General features: G+C 25.3%; 2 protein-coding genes and 1 long non-coding RNA gene across 3 annotated transcripts; 1 reads left to right on the top strand and 2 right to left on the bottom strand.

Moving 5' to 3' along the window:
• Window positions 1-380: 380 nt before the first annotated feature.
• Window positions 381-3,465, bottom strand: LOC132930872 (uncharacterized). The gene is made up of 5 exons (XM_060996974.1): window positions 3,258-3,465; window positions 2,760-2,927; window positions 2,484-2,696; window positions 1,772-1,972; window positions 381-724 (listed from the first exon to the last, which is right to left on the bottom strand). Exons 2-5 carry the CDS (start codon window positions 2,917-2,919, stop codon window positions 615-617), a joined length of 684 nt encoding a protein of 227 aa, XP_060852957.1. The 5' UTR covers window positions 2,920-2,927; window positions 3,258-3,465; the 3' UTR covers window positions 381-614.
• A 10,130-nt stretch (window positions 3,466-13,595) lies between these two features.
• On the top strand, window positions 13,596-17,635 carry LOC132931916 (uncharacterized). Its single transcript, XR_009662792.1, has 3 exons — window positions 13,596-13,810; window positions 15,956-16,214; window positions 17,348-17,635. It is a non-coding gene; the product is annotated as an uncharacterized LOC132931916 (long non-coding RNA).
• LOC132931915 (uncharacterized) lies at window positions 13,846-16,705 on the bottom strand. The gene is made up of 3 exons (XM_060997999.1): window positions 16,310-16,705; window positions 15,975-16,200; window positions 13,846-14,116 (listed from the first exon to the last, which is right to left on the bottom strand). The coding sequence occupies exons 1-3, from the start codon at window positions 16,408-16,410 to the stop codon at window positions 13,964-13,966; spliced, it is 480 nt and encodes a 159-aa protein (XP_060853982.1). The 5' UTR covers window positions 16,411-16,705; the 3' UTR covers window positions 13,846-13,963.
• Window positions 17,636-21,098: the final 3,463 nt, after the last annotated feature.

Genomic DNA, 21,098 nt, shown 5'->3' with positions numbered 1-21,098 from the left:
TAGAAATGTTTAATTTGATCAACAATTTAAAAATGTGTTAAATACAACTTTAATCTGCTTATAGGTAGTTAAACATGGATTTAACTAAAAACTAATAACTATTTAATTTGTACTTAAATAATTTAATATTTACTTACATGATCAACTATCACATTGAGTGTCTTAGACATTTTCAAAAACTATACTGGAATTCATAATGGTTACATGTCTGTATAAACATGCCAGTAAAACTAAAAAGCTCAATATAAACATTTCAATAATAGAGATAGGTCAGTTTGATAATATTATTCAATACCACCATTGTAAAATTATTTAATTATTTTTTTGAGGTATTCACAATAGTGTAACTAGGTCAAGGTAAAAAAAAAAAAAACAAATAATAAGGTTAAGTTTACCCATATGGGCTATATATTTTAAAATTATAAAAAAATTAGCTCGGTATAAAATTCTAAAAATGTTAATATTTATACATACAAGTTAGTTAAATACAAAACAGTAAAACGTATAAAATACAGTGTAGTACATAGTTTGAGAACAACAGTGAAAACATAATATATAAAATAAATACCCTATGATATATAGTGTTATTACAATAATAATATTTTATATATTGGTTATTCTTTTGTATAGTATAAGAAAGCTAACAGGCCTTGAATATCTTTGTTTTTATTATACAACGCTGCTGCTTTCAGAACTGTCTGGCTACGTGGAGTTATGTCAATAACTGTGCATGAAAACATAAACAAAAATAAGTAGGTAAATTAAATAAATATCAAACAAATTTAAATCTAATAGTGATTGTATTGTATTGTGTACCTAATATATTATGTGGCGTTCAAAATTATATCACATAACTCATAAGTGACATAAATAAATAGGATATAAGTAGGTACACATGATTTTTTTTTAAATCAAGTTATATTTGTTATACTTTTTTTAATGATATTTGATTATAGGAATAATCTATAAAATATAAAGATATCATAATAATTGTATTGCATCTATTTATATTATTAATTAATCTGAATTAGTATGGTCCAACTTAAATATGCCAATTGAACAAATTAACATTAATTATCAATATAACTTTATTTGATATTAATATTTTTTTAATTACTCCAAACAGCGAATACTCCAGAAACTACTCTAACAAAAAAATTGATATTAGATTTAAATATGTTGTGTAATAATTAGTCTCAACTATAAAGGTTTTACTTATTATATTTATACTTAAGTGGTTATTAGTTATTATTGGGGATTAGTACTTAGAACATCTAAGATCATCAAAACAACCGCTAAAATCCATTTAAAGACTAAATTATAAGCATTTTAAAATACTTTGTAAAATTTGCATTAATTTGTATAATGAAATGTAACCGAGTTAAAATGTATTTAAGGTATGCGTATAAACATAAAAAAAAATTGCAACTTACTGATGTAACAAATAATTATACTAATTGTACTAATGACAACAAGGGCATTATAATTACTATTTAGGTTCTATTTTAATGATTATATGTTTTATGAGTTTAAACTAATAACAAGTGGAAAGTACATTTTTGCAGCGTGAAATATAATTTTAGTTATATTATTTAAATAAGTACTAAATACTAATACAACAATATACATAATATATTATAATCTCAGGAGATGTTCTAGATTATTTAAAAATTTAAATAGCTTTATACATTTGTAAATATAAATTAGATTTCATAATACAATTTTCATTAGAAAATGCTAAATAAAATAAAAGTAGTTATACAGTACTTACGTTTAAAATTGTTATCATTTTCTTCAAAAACAATTTTGTGATCTGAATGATTATTTAAATTGTTTATAGTAATATAGATTACAGCATTTTTTTCATTACTTTCAATATTCATACTCAATTGTAAAAATCGTTCATACATGTTCACTCCAATTCTGAATGAATTTATTTCTCTTTTGAGTTTTTTTATACTTGATTTTTTTTCTAAAAATAAATAAATAATAACTTTTAAGATAAAAATAATGAAAAAAAATAAAATGTACAATGTACACCTACATAATAACGGTCTGTCAAAAAAGTTCCCAATGATAAACAAAAAATGCACAAAGTACTAAAATATTTATTTTTGTTTATTTGTACTTAGTATTTTATTATTGTTATTATTTTTATAGAACTAGTGAAGTTAGTGTGTAATGTAATTTATATGAAATATATAATACGTAATATTTATCCAAAATTATCTATCATAACCCAAATTTCTTTATATTCAATACTTTATACACTACAAATGTCCTAGTTTTAATCAATAGTCATGAATTATGGTTAAAAAAGTCTGATACATTGTACATTATTACTTGTTTCAAAGTATATTACAAATATGAACGTTTTTAATTTTACGGTATTTGATTATTATAATATTTTAATAATTGTTTATTAATACTATAATGATATACTTTTTTTCCTAAATTTAAATGTAAATAATAAATTAAATTACCTTTATACACTTGGTTTAGTTGTATTTTGGTTTTATTTATTACATCATTCAACTCAATTTCTGTATCTCTCAAACTATTACATTCATCACTAATAGATTCCAAACGATCGTTTTCTGTCTGCAATATCTGTTGTTCACATTTGACTTTATCGGCTATATGCTGAAGTGTATTACGGCTCTTGTCAATTTTATTATTGACATCTGAGAGATTTTCTAAAAATAAGTAATACAAAATATTTAAAATCCATAAGACATCTGGCAATACAAAGTACATACTTAATTTCTTGCTATATTCGTCCATGTTTTGTGTGTATATTTTCAGTATATCATCATTGTTTCGTTTTATTTCATCGATAAAATTTTCCATTGTATTTTTGTAGGCTAATTCATAATCAATGATTATATTATCAATATCAACATTAAAATATCTTGTCATTGTGAAGACTGAAAATAAAAATTAATATCTTAAAGTTAATTTTTATTAAGTAAAATATAATTGTTATTCTGCTGTATAAAACTTAAACTTAAGAAACTTAATGATTATTTTAAAATATGTGTTTAAAAATGGCATTTTAAATTATATTGAAATGATAAGTTTATATTATGTTGTTGGTTCAGTTGCCAATTTTGTTTAAAATTGCTAACTGAGTGACAATCGATATAAGGGCATAAGGAAAGAGTCAGGATAAGGTTAGGTTAGATTGTGTATGGCATTATATTATATCTACAAATGCATAAATTGATGGAAATCCTCACAGAGTTTACAATACTTACAAATGCATAAATCGGCTAATCGACGAATTTGGAAGAAACGAAAATCAGATGAGCAAATGAACAGCGAACGCGGTTATTCTTCTTACTTCTTACTTCTTAGTATTTTTAAACTTTAAACTGACTTAATCCATACTAAACATTTAACATTAAATATCAATCAGTAATCACTGTAAACCGTGTAAACACCGAGTTATTTGCTATTGTTGTAGATAAGAAGGACGATAACGGTCGTTTAAATGTTCGAAACGATTACACCAATCATGTGCGTGCATGCCGGTCCGCGGAACTACGTCGAACTGCGCCATCTATGTTTTCTCTCTGAATATTTCGCTCTTCATCTCGTAACTACACATTTCTCGTATAGATAGTTGATCCCGTTTATAAAGGAATATTTTCCCCCGTTTTACCGTGTTTTAAAAATGTTTTGAAGATTTTCTATGATATTATTATGATTACCTATATAATTAACCGCACTATTAACTTTTCATTAGTCAGTATTCGGTGGTAGCGGGGTAAGTAGTAAGTACTAACATTGATTAAGATAGATTTAGGGACTTGGTAAATAATTGTTATGGTTGGCGCGGTGAAATGTTTCTTTAAACCTAAATCAATTTTACAATTATTATAGCCTCACAATAATACAAACTCTTTCTATATATATATGTATCGATTATGGACGATTAAAAATTAAAATTATGTAAATTAACTATTTACCTAATTACTCGTATAGATATACTTATCAAAAAATCGAAAAAGTCGCTCTGCTCACACAAGGAGCATTCCTGTGTTTCTACATCGTTATTGAATAGGTTACTGCAGTAATGGACGAGTTAAATTTGAATTAATTAATAAACAATTGTATATTGTACGAAAACTATTCTGAGCGGAGGCGGTCTGTCTATTTTGGCTTGCTCATTATATTGTCTTTTTTTTTACTCGTCGTGACTGCTGAGTATAGCGCGCTGGTATCACGTACCCTTACTCGCCCTAACCTAAACTGCCCTTACTTTATTAGAGAATAAGATGATGTGCGGAGGGTAAACGGTGTTTGCCCGGGTCCGTGTCCGTGTCAACGGAGTGTTTCCAATATTCTCGGACTTATTCTGTCGCGTATCGTTATTTTTCCGAATAAAAATGTTGGTAGGTCGTTTGCGCATCGCACGTTTCAACAGTATAATAGGTAGGGCGGTGACACGATCGGATAATACACCAATAACATAATACGAGTAATGAGCAAAAGTTATAGCATAAGTTATGAATATCACTATAACAAATTCAAAAATAAATAGATTGTAAATAATTGTGTACTATTTTATGAATGTAAATAAAGGCCATTTTATGAATCTATAGTCAAACTAAGAAAATTGTATTTTAATAATTTTCAATATATTTTTTAGCAATAGCGATATGCCCAAACAGCCTATAAAAAAGTTTATTTGTTACAGCTACGCCCACTATTCTATAGCTATTTCATTTTATTTATATTATTTTTAGTAAGATGGTAGGTACTAGGTAGAACTAATTTTTGTCAAAAACATTGCTTAGGTATACCTATGTACCTATATAATGGCAAAGAGTTTTATATCTGTATAAAAATATTAAAAAAGTATAGGCACAATTTTTGTATATGCTACTTAAAGTAGAATTTTGACGAAATTCATCAAAATCACAAATAAAAATTGTAAACTATTTTGTAATTAGAAATTCATAAATTTTTTTTGTTTTATAGCTTAATTTTGTAAATGTAATACAAAATTCCTCACAAGTAGTTCATACTAAAACTATATTAAAATGTTGAAAATTATATAAAGACAATTAGGTATACTTTATAAAAATTTTAAGTTCAAATTTGGACGAAATTACTTATTTAAACGATAAATATAACGATGTTAATTATTTTGTTATAATTTAAAAACCTTATTAGTTGAATGTTAAACTTTTACGTAGGTATATTATATTATTACATATGAGTTTTACTATACGTATGCAATGATATTTTTGATTTATTTTAAGATATTAATGATATTATCTATTTATTCTACATATGAATCTACTTTTACTTTCTTTCGATATTTACAGAAAAATGTTTTTACATTGTGAGTTATTTAAGTTGATATAATATGGTATAAATATACATTAATATTATAATTAAATACTAATAATTATATTGTAATAAATTATAAATGCATACTATTTTCGGGAAAATTATATCTATCTACTGGCGTAACCAGGATTTTTTTCAAGGGAGGGGGGGGCGATCAATTTTTGTAAAATACAATCTAAGATTTTTGTTGCTATTTCTATACCCCGTTCAGCCTCCCCTGGCTACACAATAGATATATTATTGAATTCATATTTTTATATTGTTAGAATGTAGTTTAATTTGCACTTGAAACACATGTGTAGTTTGAAAAACATATAAACATATAATAGTGCGGGTGGCCTTGCACGAATCATCGATCATTTAAAATCGAATTAATTGTTTTCGATTATTATATTTATTTGAATAATCGTGTTTTGTAGCTGATGTTTAGTAACGTATACAACTCCAGATGCTATTTTTAAAAAACGTAAACACATTATAATGGTTCAATGATTATATGTGAACAAAATAATGCTTTACCCGGATTCTTAAGTCTTACCAATACATACGATTTTTTCAATGGTCTTCTCAAAATACACACAATGATAAGAAGCATGAGGCCATACAATTTGTTTAAAAATTAAAATTAATCTGAGATACTCCAGACATTCCAGATGGGCTGCTATCTACTCTTTCGTAAATCTTTGGTACATTAATAAACATCATTAAAATACGAAGTTTAATTTTATTTCGAAATCATAGTTTTTTATGGTACTATACAAAAACAACGATTTGTTAGAAATGCGTACCTATTAAAATAATAAAATATACAGTTGACCTAAATTATTTTTCAAACAAATAAAATATAATTTAATTATTAAAATACTAACAAAATAATGTATGTGTTTAAATTGTTAATGTTGTTTTTTTAAGTGCCTACGTCCTACGAGAAATGAGCATACTATTGTGTATACATTTCTTTTTTTTTTATTTATAAAGTTTATGATAAAATATTAGTGAAGAAATTTTAAATTTAAATTCAAAAACAATAAATATACTTGTAGTATTCTACATTTTAAAGTTACCTGCACATCTTTTTGGTACACGGTAGAGTAGAATAAAATACTAAATAGACAATGACGTTTGATAGAATAATTAGATTATTTTTTTTTTTTTTTTTACTGAGCAATGATCTATTTCGTCAATTAATATACTAAAGTTAATCGAGATAAATAGTTTATTCTTTAGTTGATTGATTTTAACTATACAATTAAAGACCACAGTGGGCACAAATGCACAATGTTATGCTATATAAACTGATTATAATGATAATAATAATTACCTATATAGACAATTTTTTATAGTCTATAAGCAAAAGTAGTATTGAATAGGAATAATTCACTGAAATAAAATGTCATTTTCATACAAAAAAATTACCTATGTACTGTTTATTGTTAGTGTTATTTCGATGTTTTATTTTTTTAGACAATAAATACGTATACATACCTATATTTATTTATTTTCTGTGTTATTATATTAACAGTACTTATACCTATTTTATTATTGCAATGAGTACTGTTATGTATTATGTAATGAGCGATTTCATTAAGTGGATGCGACATATAGATAATCTATATATTCTATAGTAATATTTAACAATAAAATTGTGTTGGATAGGTAATTTGTAAATACAATTTATAACAATAACTGCAGTTGTTAACAGATGCTAATTGGTTTTTTTTAAATTTTTAACATTTTTAATAAAGTTTGAAATATTTTTATCAATATTTACTTTTATATTAACTTTGAAATGTTTTAAAAAGTATTTTTCACAAAAATCAAGTTTTTAAACTCTCTTTTTGTAAAATATTGAAAATTATATACACGATAAACCTACGTAACAGAGCTTGTTATTAGTTTTATCAATGAAATTGTATAATATTTAATATAACAATTATGGTACTCATTAATTCATTATTATAGTATTACGTATTTTTATTATTTTAAACAAGATCATTTTTAATTTTTAAAATAATATAATAAATGGTAATTCAGATAAATTTATATAGGTACCTAGTATAGTATAATATAGTCTGTCAGAATGTCAGTCTTTATCACCAACTATTGCAACTATATATTTTCATGATATATCTTTTGATATAACTAGTCGGTTTCACACGGTGTAAACGTTCACTTGAAATTCATTGTATCTAATTTTGATATCTAAAAGTTAATTATAATTTATTAATAACTTAATTTTCTCTTTAAGATAAATAATTACTGATGAGATCAATTAAATTTATTGTAGACTGAAAAATACATTAATTCGCAATTATTTTTGCAATATTAAATATAAACATATGATTTTAGTAATCCCGTTATAATGTATATACTATATTATGTATTATGATTACAATAAGAGAAAACGGCGTAAAAACGATTATTTTCTTGTTTTTTATTTTTATTTGGAACTGTTTCAAATAAGGTGAAATTTTGTCATTATTCAATACAAAACATGAAGAAAAATGAATAATACTGATTACTCGATAACATTTTATTGACTTAAAAAATTGGTGGATTCGATTTCATTATAATATATAAAGTTAAAATACACTTAGTAATATAGGCATATTAGGCCATTTAGGTAATAGCTAATAGGCTGGCTTATAGTTTATATAATTAAGTAATATAGATTCTAGTTACTTCGAAAAATGTATAAGCATAATATAGAATAATATTATATTAAAAACGACGTAGTTGTTTGTATAATACTGTCTTTTGAATAAATTTAAAAAGGTCAAAAGTAAAAAACTATGGAAACGTTATTTTACTTAAATTTCTTGTCCTCTTTGACAAAAACGATACTTTCGAATTATAGTGATGATCTGATCATCATCGTAAATCCTTAATAAAAGTTAAGATAAGATCAGGAAATTTATTAGTTTTCAAATTATACGATGATATTTACATACTACTTATTTCTATGATGTAAACAATTTTGTTTATTTTTTTCTGGAAACTACCTAATCATTAATTTCAATCATTTAAAAATGCGATAGGTATCATAATATATTTATACGGTATATTTAAAGTTTTCTTATGATGTATTAAATGTGTACATAATTTTTAAATCGTAATCAGGATGCGTATGTTATAATAGATTTGAAATTTTTGTCCATTATATTGGAAGACAAGTAGTATAATATTTACATGAACTGTGAACGCACACCCATATTAAACCTGTGTGTTTTCTAAATAATATGCATATAATTTTTGACATTTAATGACTGCTTAGACTGATACAATACAATTTAGTAACTGGTTCGCTGCACTTTCTACACACGCATAAAAACAACGTGTGGTTATTATTATTATTGTATGTGTATATATAATTGTTTGAAAATTCTAAAATGATTTCATACGATACTTCCTACTTGAGTAATTCCATCGGGAAAATAATGACATATATATATATAAATAATCTTTCAATATTGTGTTAATTCACGTGTATTTTTACATAGAAGGACAAAGATTTTATTAGGGGGATTTTCTATATCTAAAATTAAGTTCTCGAACCCCAATTATTGCTATTTGTATAGGGGACCACAGATTTCATTGTGGGTTGCAGTGTTTTAAAAATGAGTGTATAATAATTTTTAGGAGGTTTTTCTTTCTAGAAAGGGGTTATAAAATTAAAATATACACCTGCAATTTTCCACGATAAAGTTTTTGTGTGTTTTTACTTTGTTACTGGTTCACACACATAATCGAGTCATAAACTAAAATATAATCGAAATAAGAGAATAAATATAATAAGTATATAAACCATATTAACTTCAATATTTCCAAAAAAATATGTTTTGTCCTGACGAGGTCATGTCCATTTATTTATTATCTATATGGAAGTATGGGCTCGCAACAATTAAGTATAGTTTAAGTTTTAATAGTTTTAATCACAACGTTTTTAATGTAAAAATTAAGGCATAGGTACAACCACATTCGTGTTTTTTAATTGTACTTGCAGCGTTTCTTAATGAATCAATTCACGCTTTAGTGTTTTATGGGTAATATTGTAATAATTAGTACCATTACTACCATTAGTACTAATATACCATTGTATAATGTATAATATCTCATAAATCACAATGTAATAACGAAATACAGTAAACTAATATAGGTTATACGACAGGTAATTATACGACAGACTCAACGTTTTGAATTTTTCAGTTTTTTGTTTTTAAAAAAATTATTGCTCAAGATTTATATTATTAAATATGGTCTAAAAGCGTCTGTTCAATGTTAACCAAAATTAAAGATTTGATTTCATATACCCATTACCCATATGAATTATGAGTGCCATTTTCTTCAAACTAGAATGACAGAACAGTAATAACACATATACCCATAGCAAGGTTATTAAGTGTAATTAGAACATTGCACAATAACCAGTCAATGGAACACTCGACTTTCTTGTATATAATATTATATATACGCAGTTTGCTCTCGACAGTTTTTACGGTACTGTTATGCACGTAAAGTTAAGTATGAACAATAATTATAATATACAATTAATATTCAGTGTGACTGTCCTATACAATTTTATATAGCATGTTTGTTACTTACGATCAAACAGTTTAATAATAATATAACTATGATAGAAAAATAAATAATAATAGAAATATAATAGAAAACAAATGTGAGTTGTTTGTTATAGTGTTGAATTAGAATACGAGAATTTTAATTTTTGCAACATATCAGTATATAGGCACATTTATTAATCGTTAACTTAAAATGTAATTTTCATTCAAATTTTTAAATTTAATTATTTTTTTTTTAATGATTTTTGTCGAATATCCACTCATAAAACTAATTTTCTCGTAAAAATTACACCGCTAAGGCACTATAGCATCATATGATTGGCATTTATTGCTATTATGTACTCGTATTATTATATATTTATAAAGGTATATTTGGATTTAGAAAATAAGATATAATGTTTAATTTGTTTATTATTATGAGTTATGATATATAACAGAATACGCGTAATATTTCAAAACCAAATTAAAATAAAATGTATTAAATAATATCAATTTGAAGATAGAAGCTGAACTGTGAACGGTCTGTCGGTTATAAAACTATATATTATGTATAATATAATGACTTTTTTTATCTTTTTTTATCTTTTTCATCTATTCTAGACTAATATTTCCGGGATAAATTAATATATACATTTTACTGTTTAGAATTGCGAAATATTCATTAGTTATATTTTTATGTAAGTCTTGTTGCGATTGCAAATAACAAATAATTATTGTTTTAAGTTTTGCAGTTAAAAATATTTTTTATTTTCAAATGGTTTTTTTCTATCAATATTCTTATATTTTTTAAACTATTAATATTTAGAGTATATACTTTACAGAAAGTATTATTTTTTTCGTTGGTTTATATTTACGATGTACTTATGTTAAAAACATTTATAAAATATTAAGTATTCTTCGTTAGTAAATGTTATAGCGATCTTATATATATTATTGTATTTTATGTATACCTATACATAAATGTACTACTTCTTATATTTAGTCATATAACTATATACCTACGAGTATATAAGTGAGAACAAATGTTTCGTGTTAAAAAGTAATACATTTTTGGATAATTTTCAAGAAGTTATGAAATGAATGTACGTAGTATAATATAATAATGTGTACATGGTACACATTTAAGATTTTTTTTTTATTAGTGTTTACTCTTCGAAACAGTTCCAATTTATTATAAAGTATCATATCGTATTCTATTTCGGAACGAGCGTAATTGACAAATCAGTCGATAGGATAGAACCTACAAAGTACTAATAAAATGCGTACATAAATATTATATACAAATAACATATACATGTTTGTATTGAAGATTTAAAGATATTCATTATTTATTTATTTATCTTTCTAGTCATCAAATTCGTGAGATTTAACTAAGTACTTTAAAACATCGACCAAGCAAATGTTATTAACCGAATATTTTCATTCATTTCCCGTGTGTGATATAAACGCAAATAGGCACAAATAGGAAACCATATATTATTTATCGGCCGTCTGTGTTAGATGTGATTTTCCACATGCGAAGTATTAAAGTATTACATGCGCGTATATACGATTTTATTATATTATTACGGCGCGATGATCGGGACGTTGGCGTTCGTATTAAGTTCATTGGTCGCGCATACATGTAAATATGGTATTTACATTAGGTAGGTATATATATTGTACAGGGTGTTTGTCCTCAAACTTTAGGTTTGCAGATTTTTTTTTCTATTTGATATTTTTTTAAATGATTAAAATACATATATTAATGAGCCACAGTTGTTAACATTTATATAATATATTTAGTGCAAAAGAAAAAAATTGTTATTTTTAAGTTTTGATAATCTGCAGTTTCTCAACGAGTTATTTCATCTAAGTATTAAAATGGTGAATGTAATTCATTTCCGTGAATCATTCAAATACAATTCCTTATTCCCTTTTTTACTAACTCTGTACTAACTATAACATTATTAAAATAATTCTCCCCTTAAACGTCTTATATGCCTCGAAAACGAGAATATTTTACCTTTTGACTATCGATCGTTTCATATTTATTATGATACTGTACATTTCAATCCTATCAATACTATTACATATCTACGTTGTTAATAAGGACAAAATCCCGTTTTATATTATTATTTAATAAAATAAAATAAAGTTATCTGTACGTTTTTAAGTTTAGATATAATGCTGCGGTATAGACTTCATCGCGATGATGGGTCGTGGGTGCGAGGACATATACTGCACTACGTTACGTTTAGATACCCTGTATGTAATAAGTATACAGTAGGTATGTATATACGTGTATGGTTTTCAAACTATGTTTCATATAATTGTTATTATCGTTATTATAATATATTGAAACAGTGTACGGACGACGCGTGAGTATAATATTTACGTAGGTACACGTAATAATATTATTATTAAAAATCTAGAGTTTCAGCAGTGCACGTATCAAGTATAATAATATAATACTATATTGTAGAGTATAGGCCAGTGGTTGTGTGAACGGGTTCCTGTACAGTTATCCGTCGCCGTTTCTGATGGTGACCTTGTTGTACAAATAATATATTTACTATTTTGAGACTACGACACACACATATAATATATATGATTGTATTACGTTTGATTTGTCATTAAACTAAACAATACTATATTATATTATACAGTGATTTATATGGTAATTCTGATTTTTTAATCATATTGATCGCCCTCCATTTATGCTTTGATTATAGATAGTATTTATTTAAGTTTTGATTTTTGGGATATTTTTAAGTAAACTGTTAATGATAATATTTTGAAATGTTTACAAATATATTTTATATCGTTTAAGGAGTCTTGTGTCAATACACAATACATTTTTTTTTTATTTCTGTAAATTGTTATAACCATTGAATTTTTTTTGAAAATATTTATATAAGTATTTAAATCAAAATTTATACAAATATTTTTAAAGTTTTAAACTTTATGAACTATTAAGATAGTGTATTATAACGTTAATGATAAAAATATCTTAATTTTGAAGGTTATAGTTATATGTATAAAATATCAAATAGACGTAATATTTAGTTTAGTATTTTGTGCACTCGACAATTTATAATATAAATTATAAAATAGGTATCGTAAAAAGATAACTGTTTATTTCTATTATTTTTAAATCATCGTAGTATAAAATATAAAATATTATCCTAATAAATATAATAATGTAGTCTAATGATTGTACGGATTCCAACGTAGATAGTTTTATTTATATTTTAAAAATAATCATCTATTTTTACAATTTTTTGTAGAGAAGAGTGATTTTAGTTTGAAAAAAAAAGTTCTTATCGCCACAAGATACTCCTTGAATGAAAAATAAGCAATCTATTTGAAATTATATCGTCTTTAATCTTTAAGTGTGCATGCAAATTCTAAATAGAGTTTGATTAAATGCATATAACCAACGGATAAATTGGGGACTATAATATGTTTGGTGAATCACCCTGTATACTAATATAAGATGTTAGTATAATACGTATGTGTATGCCGCCGCAGCTCTTCCTGTCGAAATGTTTGCATTACATACATATTTATTGTGTGTATACATCGTTTTTTCGATATATATATATATATATATATATATATACAGGTACCTATGTTAAATAGACATACCTATATGGATACGATTAAATAGGTACCTACGCCCTTTCCTGCAGCAGTGCGCCGTTGCCAGTCATTCCGAAACGATATTACCGCATGATGATACCTTGATTTGTGTGTAAACGATAATTAGTCGGTTTATAATTCGAATCGTATAGGCATTGTCCGCGTTGACGGTCACGGTGTGCGCGAGCAGTGCGACGAAGTCCCGAAATTGGGTCGCCTCCTCCGCCTCCACCAGGATGTCAATTTAGGTTAGATAATATGTTATATATATTATACGAATGTGTTACTGTTTATTATAAATTTAAGTGTATATAACCGTACATGTGTGTCTATAAACATTTATTATACACTGTCTACCGTGATAATAATATTATCGTCGTCGTCGGCGTATAAATTGCCATTTAATTAACCGTGGCGGTCGCTGAATCCATGATCATTCCGATCACCAAGGTTATGCACGGCTTCCACGCCTCCACCAGAAGCGTGTCTCTGGCAGGTACGTCTGTCGGCACTATGCGCTCCTCAATCATACATATGAGTATGTCTTTGATGATCTGAAAGACACATACAAATTACAACAATGATAACGCTTACTACGATATAATGATGTTACTTAACGATATAATATAATATACTATATATAATACATTTTAATATTCAAGGTGATTATTTCATCACAAATCAGTCAGTTTTTGGTACATTTATATTTTTATACTTGTTTTATTATTTATATAAAGTTACAACTTATCAACTATTGGTTCGGTATTTGATTTTTACATAAAATTATATCTTGTAATACGAGAAAAAAAAAGGTTTTCATGTATAAAAAAACGCTCGTTAACCGTTAAAAGAATCACCCGGTATGACACGTTTCCAATCGTATGGCAATAAAATGCGAGATATAATATCATGGCATTATATTATTATTATTATTATTATTATTATTATGTAGAGCGACACGAAGAGAATCAAACTATCGATATAGGGAAAAAAAACCATTACCTATTGTATTATATTATATTACCTATTAATATAGGTATACTTTTTTTTTTTGAAACAGTCCCGACCGCAATATATATTTAATATTTATGCACTCGAGTGTCTATCACTATCATATACATACTTTATATAGTCATAAAATAGCTTATAATATAAAATGTATATAGCATATTATATACTTACCTAACCTAACCAGGTACCTACGACTGTAGCACGTTTCATGGGATTTCCGTTAGATCGTTTGACACGTCCTTATATATAGATTATAGACTATGTATACTCTACGAGTTGTACACAGTTATGTAATTTTAACGCGTTTCTATGACTCGCTAAAATTTACGATACCCGCACACTTTTGAATCTTCTTTCGTCAATTTTATCACTTTTTTTACGGTGCGATCGTAGGGACTATATAATAATGTTACCCTAATTCACGGTTTTTAGTCGTCTATGTTATATATATATATATTCATATGAGGTTTCGTTGTATTGTATTACAACCGTATTCTATTGGGGCTTTCGATTTATATTACGTATTTTTTTTATTATTAAAAATATTAAAAGCGATAATAATATACAAGCCACAAACATTTTGTAAACCTAAAATTAGTGTTATAGTTCTAGCGGGGGGCTACGACTCACTCATCTAAATGTAGACCCTAGATAATCACAGTTAATTCCTATACGGTTCTATTTAACGATTAGTGAGATATACGAATAAAAAACAAATCTATGGCTGGCAATATTACTATATTATAATAATTATAATAATAATATTAAATATTATTAATTTCACTTAACTAAAATAATCAAACAGTTCATAATTATTATTTAATCAACGGACCAAAGAAAATTTATTCAGTTCGTATTATTACACTACACATAGTAACGAGAAATTGACGTAAATGTAATTCATTATAATACTTCCACATTTCATACATTCAATTGTAATAATAATTAGTTTGTTGCATACATAATTATTCGTTTCTTTGTTGAAGTATTGATATGATTATATAATATATATTTATATGAATACTTATGTAAACTGGCATTATGATTTACTGATTCACACTCTGGTTTTCAGAAAGTTGTAAGTTTAATATTGTATTTATTATTTATTAATACTTAATTGCAATAAGTAATGTAAAGTTGATTATTGTGAATAATTTTTAAAACCATCATGCATAAATTATACAAATCAATCGATTATTTCGTTTAATAAAAATGTTTACATCAGATTATTGTAATTCACAGTTGCAATATTATGAATTATTATAATTAGTATATTATATATAATACTTACTATTGTGAAGGCGAAAGCATTAAATAATTCACGAATAATAATCAAAATTAAAAAATTGAACCAATATATATTACAATATTATACTTTTTAGTTTTTTGGTTATTATTTACCTCAAAATGTTCGGCCGTAAGATGGAACTTGCGATGTTTTTCTCCCAAATCCACAAGGATTTTGTGTAACTCCTCAGGTGTTTTCAAGTGTTCAATAGCAGTATTAAATGCAAATCCGGTCCTAAAAGAGTGTGCCAAAAAGTGAACGTTCGATTCAAGTTCTTCGAATGGAACATGAGCGAAGCGATCGAACTGTAATTGATATGATGGACTTCTCTTGAAAAGACTTCGCAAAAAAAAGTATATGCATATATTTATATAAAATTCCAAACATAATATGTGTAGTGTGTACTTAATATAAATACATTTAGAAAGTATAGAACACTTTTGTATACTTAATATAAAATGTAGTCCAAAAATTATTTGAAACTATCATAGGCCATGATTGTTGCACTAGAATCGTCTGAGACTCGTTCAAAAATCGTGTGGACTTCATAGTAGTTGTGTAAAAAATACAATGAAAGATTAGTAAATATAAACGTAGGTACCTATATTTTATATTATATCATTTTTAATATTGTTTAAGTTTAGATAAGACACGTATAGTTAAGCGTTTAATAGTTAAAAGGAAAAAAATATTTTTGTTACCTAACTATCTAAATATGGAAATCGATTCATATGAAATACACAATAAATAGATAAATAACTAGTAGGAGCATATTTCGCTCGTTAAGTATTCATGAACTTTCTGTAAATAAAAATAATGAACCAAACACAGTCAACTGCAGGTTGTCTATTTAATGGCATATTGTCGTTGATTTGGGAGCTTTGTCATTACGGTGATCTATTAATTAATTCAATTCATACATTATTTCGAAATATTTTCTTCCTTGAGAATTTGTTTAGGAACTTAGTACTTTTCTATTTATAGTAATTATTTAACTATCATAGGTTGAACAAATAATTTCCTGAATTATTAGGCATTTGGTTAACAAATACGGTTTTAGTTTAGTATTACTGTTTTAAATTTATTTTTAATAAAACATAAAAAGTTTACGATTATAATTTATAATGGTTGTTTTTTTTTTTAATGAGTGAGTATCATTTGACTTAACTACTTCAGCCATTACAGTGTAAAACGATAACGCGATAATTTTCTAAACAACAATAAACCCGCATAGTTTAATGCATTTAATATGTTATTTGTTTACGATTTATATCAAAGGCCTTATTAAACTATTTATTTGTGTCAATTTTTAATTAATTTTTTTAACTAAAAATAATTATACAATTTTAATGAAAACGAAAATGTTTAGGCGATACTGTAATAAGTATATTGTTTACTATTTGAAACCAAATTCACGTAATTAATTTACATTTTCTGATTACTTTCAAGGTTTTTCTATCAAATAATATTGTTTGTTTTTTTTCAGGATTTTCCTGCAAAAGAATCAACCTTATACGTTCATGTCGTACATGCACGTTGTTGTCAATTGCGTGTTTACAATACATTGTTGTAAAATTGTAAAGCCGCTTTAAAGTATACAAACATACAGTATTTATACGTTGTCGAGTAATAGTACATAATATTACATGTATAAGGGTATAATGGTTATGGAATTAAAAAGCATGTTGCCGTTGCTGTCTTTGAATTTGAGGAACATATTATCCTATTGTGAAGACAAAGTAAGAATTTTATATACCATTATAGATTTAACTGTTGTAAGCCAGTAAAGTTTTTAACTTTGGTTTTTAAAATACTGCACTGCTTTTATTTACTCGTGTGTGCACCTATTTATTGATATACTATTTTAAAAAAGTTCTCATTATAAATTAATAAATATGTACAATAATGTATATACTATATAGGTACTATACGTACAGTTTTTTTTTAAATATTATTTTTGTGGTTATAAGTAATTATTTTTTATATAATATAAAGTAATTATTGAGTTATTCATATTATGTTAGAATTGTTGAATTTATTTAAATTAATATCAAGAAGATTACTGGGCCTCACTGAGAAAAACTTGTGTAGAGGCCAAGGTCATATTGATTCACTAATATAATATGACCGGATAAATAGTTCTATAATATTATTTTTGAATACAATTATTGTACTATTTATAATTATATCAGTTTTAATAAAAATAAAAATAATAATTGGAGGGATAATTGATGGAACATTACAACTTGAGATACGTCTGCGTGGCAAAATAACTAAAAAAGGAAATACTCTAAAGATTTGTCGAGTAACACGTGGGTTTGGTAAACGTGTAAGTATAGATAAAGTATTAAGTAGGTAGTATAGGTACACTAAATTCTGACTCTCAGCCAAATTATTCGGTATAGGTATATATTATTATAATATTTATAGTGTAAAAATGTAAAATAAAGAATACGCTAGCTAATGGTTTTCATCTAATGATCTTGTTTTGTTGGTCAAGATGAAAACGTGTTGATTTTGTTGTTTTTGTCAACAAGTTACACGTTTAGCTATAGAATAAAATACGATTCATTGCATCTAGGTTAGTATTTTAATATTATATCGAAGAATTTAAACAAGAAATAATTATCCACGTCATCAATCTCTGTTTGTATTTTTTACACATTAACAATAGTTCATATTAAAGAATCGTAAATTTGTATGTGAATCGTTTTTAATATTAAACATTGTATTCATCTAAAAAGTTTTAATTATTTTTAAGTCGTGTTTCGTTTTAAAATTTTCCCGAAAAATACTCCACGATTCATCAATAATCACATTGATTTTAATATTCAAATAATATCACTACAATATATTATAACTTTATTATATAATTTATTTATGTTATAATTCAACAAGTCGATTGTGTCGTTTAATGTAAACATTAATACAATAAAAATGATATAATATTAATATATAAAGATAAACGACGATTAACTCGCCGCGTTACCAGTAACATCGATTTAATAAAATAATAATAATAATAATAATATATACTTTCATGATCGTATATGAATACAATTGTCCAGAATCGCGAGAAATCGTCAGATTCAACAAAAACAAAAAATTTCAGTATTACAGTCATATGCAATTAAATAGTATTTTGAATTCTTTTCACATACCTACATTCCAACAGAAAAAGAAATCATTATTGTTAATATTTTATTTTATTGCACGAAATATAATAATATATGTTATTGTATAATTTATTATGGTTGATATATCATTAAATTATTATACATTTGTCGATTTTGCCCTATCTGGACGGGATAAATGTATAATAATATGCCAACATTCGATTTGATACACCATGCATAATAATATAATATACTATCCAATAATCAAAATTAAAAGTAAAAACCAGTAGTCAAAACGAATACAATAACCATATTTTTTATTATCTATGATATTTACTTCACTCCAGAAAATTTCGTTTTGACTATTGGTTCTTACTTTTGGTTTCGATAAATTTCTCAGTAGCAGAAAGTTGAACGATATTTAAATGTTATTCATAAGTCGCAAACGGATTACTCAAATTAAATATTGTTATCACTGTAGCTTTAAAGCTATTTTTTTCAATTTGTTTATAAATTGGTTATTTTGAATTTTTTTATTTTCTGTGCAAAAAAATGAAAAAGAAATAGTTTAAATTACACGTGTACTATAAGAGTCAATTAATTTTATGAAAAAATATTGCTGAGAACACTAGTTATTTAATTTTTCAGGACTTCATGATACACTCTGTATATTATGCCGATAAAGGATTTTGTTCTAAATAGTTCGAATATACCTACAATTGGATGAACCTGACAACGGTATTTTAATTCAAATGATCTGGTTTCAATTTCACACGTTAAATCGCGGATAACAATTACACAGAAATTTGCGAGTTTTGCTTACGCAAATTATAATGCACTCTATAATACCATCGAATTTTACTCATACGTATACAAAGATTATAGCTTCAATAATAATTAAACAAATAAGATATTAAGAGTTGAGTGGGCGTACGCGTACGGATTTTACCTTACTCACTCTGACGTTGAAAAAAATAATCACACTATTAATTATTATCGTTATTTATTATTAAACAATTGCGCACGGTACAATATAATTGCACATGACATTATTTTAAATTATAAACGCACAATGATTTTTATTATAATAAGTATTTAGAAATATGACTGTAAAATTGCTTTATTCTTTATTTTAGAGCCTAATTTTTACAATATTATTTTAATTTTTAAAATATACATTATGTAATGATGTAACATTGTAACGGATAGTGATGTATTCTAGTATTTATACATAATATACGATTTTTTTTAAGATAACAGTATAATATTAGATTTCATTTCTTGATTTAAAGAAATCCATTTACATTTTTGCTGCATTGAATTGAAAAAAATTAAAAAATAAATACCTAGGATACTAAACTGTATATAAGTATTATTTCGTATTTTAAATCCTGGTCTTTTAGCAAAACATTGTTACATTAACATTGTTGTACCATATTACCAATTTACCAAAATGTATCAATATTATTATTTAATTATAATATTTGTGATTATTATAAAATATAATCAAATTTAATGATAACGAAGAACGATAAGTCGATAACTGATGTGTTAGTGTTGAAGAAGTGACTTAAAATTCTTATTTGCACTTTTTTAGGATTCTTGCATATCATAAAATATTGAACACTTATGTTATAATTTATAATTCTAATTCTTTTATAAAAATAAGTCAATTCAATTTAGATTCATTAAAATTATTGAGATCATTATTGGATAATACATTTTAAATATTATGGTTAACAAATAAAAATAAACTTTGTAACTGTTTGAATGTAAAATTAAATATCAAAATAGTATTCAATAGACAATATATCGAAAAGAAACCGGTAGTATACTTTAAGTAGTAGAGGTTTTGAACACAACTGGAATATTTTATTTCTATTGAATACAATGAATAATGATGTTTCAAATTATACTGCAGTATGTCCCAGAATTCGAAAGTCATTATTAACTGTAAGTTAGGAAATTAATATTTTTAAAATCAGTTACATAGAGACGTATACTGACGTACAGGCAACAGCATTAAAGCATTTATAATAATAAATTGTCATACTTATTGTTTTCCAAAATTTTATTTTTCTGAATATTTAAATAAAAAATAAAAAATAAATGCATATTATA

This window comes from Rhopalosiphum padi, chromosome 1, assembly GCF_020882245.1.
Source record: "Rhopalosiphum padi isolate XX-2018 chromosome 1, ASM2088224v1, whole genome shotgun sequence".
Lineage (NCBI taxonomy): Eukaryota > Metazoa > Arthropoda > Insecta > Hemiptera > Aphididae > Rhopalosiphum > Rhopalosiphum padi.
This window is presented reverse-complemented; position numbering and strand designations above follow the sequence as displayed.

What these genes read in the sequence shown, in the direction of transcription:
- LOC132930872 (XM_060996974.1), bottom strand. Translation starts at nt 2,919, where the DNA reads ATGACAAGATATTTTAATGTTGATATTGATAATATAATCATTGATTAT. An exon ending in CGAATATAGCAAGAAATTAA is followed by an intron (nt 2,697 to 2,759) that starts GTATGTACTTTG and finishes ACTTATTTTTAG; the next exon opens with AAAATCTCTCAGATGTCAAT. An exon ending in ACTAAACCAAGTGTATAAAG is followed by an intron (nt 1,973 to 2,483) that starts GTAATTTAATTT and finishes ATTTATTTTTAG; the next exon opens with AAAAAAAATCAAGTATAAAA.
- LOC132931915 (XM_060997999.1), bottom strand. Translation starts at nt 16,410, where the DNA reads ATGAAGTCCACACGATTTTTGAACGAGTCTCAGACGATTCTAGTGCAA. An exon ending in TGGACTACATTTTATATTAA is followed by an intron (nt 16,201 to 16,309) that starts GTATACAAAAGT and finishes TTTTTTGCGAAG; the next exon opens with TCTTTTCAAGAGAAGTCCAT. An exon ending in TTACGGCCGAACATTTTGAG is followed by an intron (nt 14,117 to 15,974) that starts GTAAATAATAAC and finishes TGTGTCTTTCAG; the next exon opens with ATCATCAAAGACATACTCAT.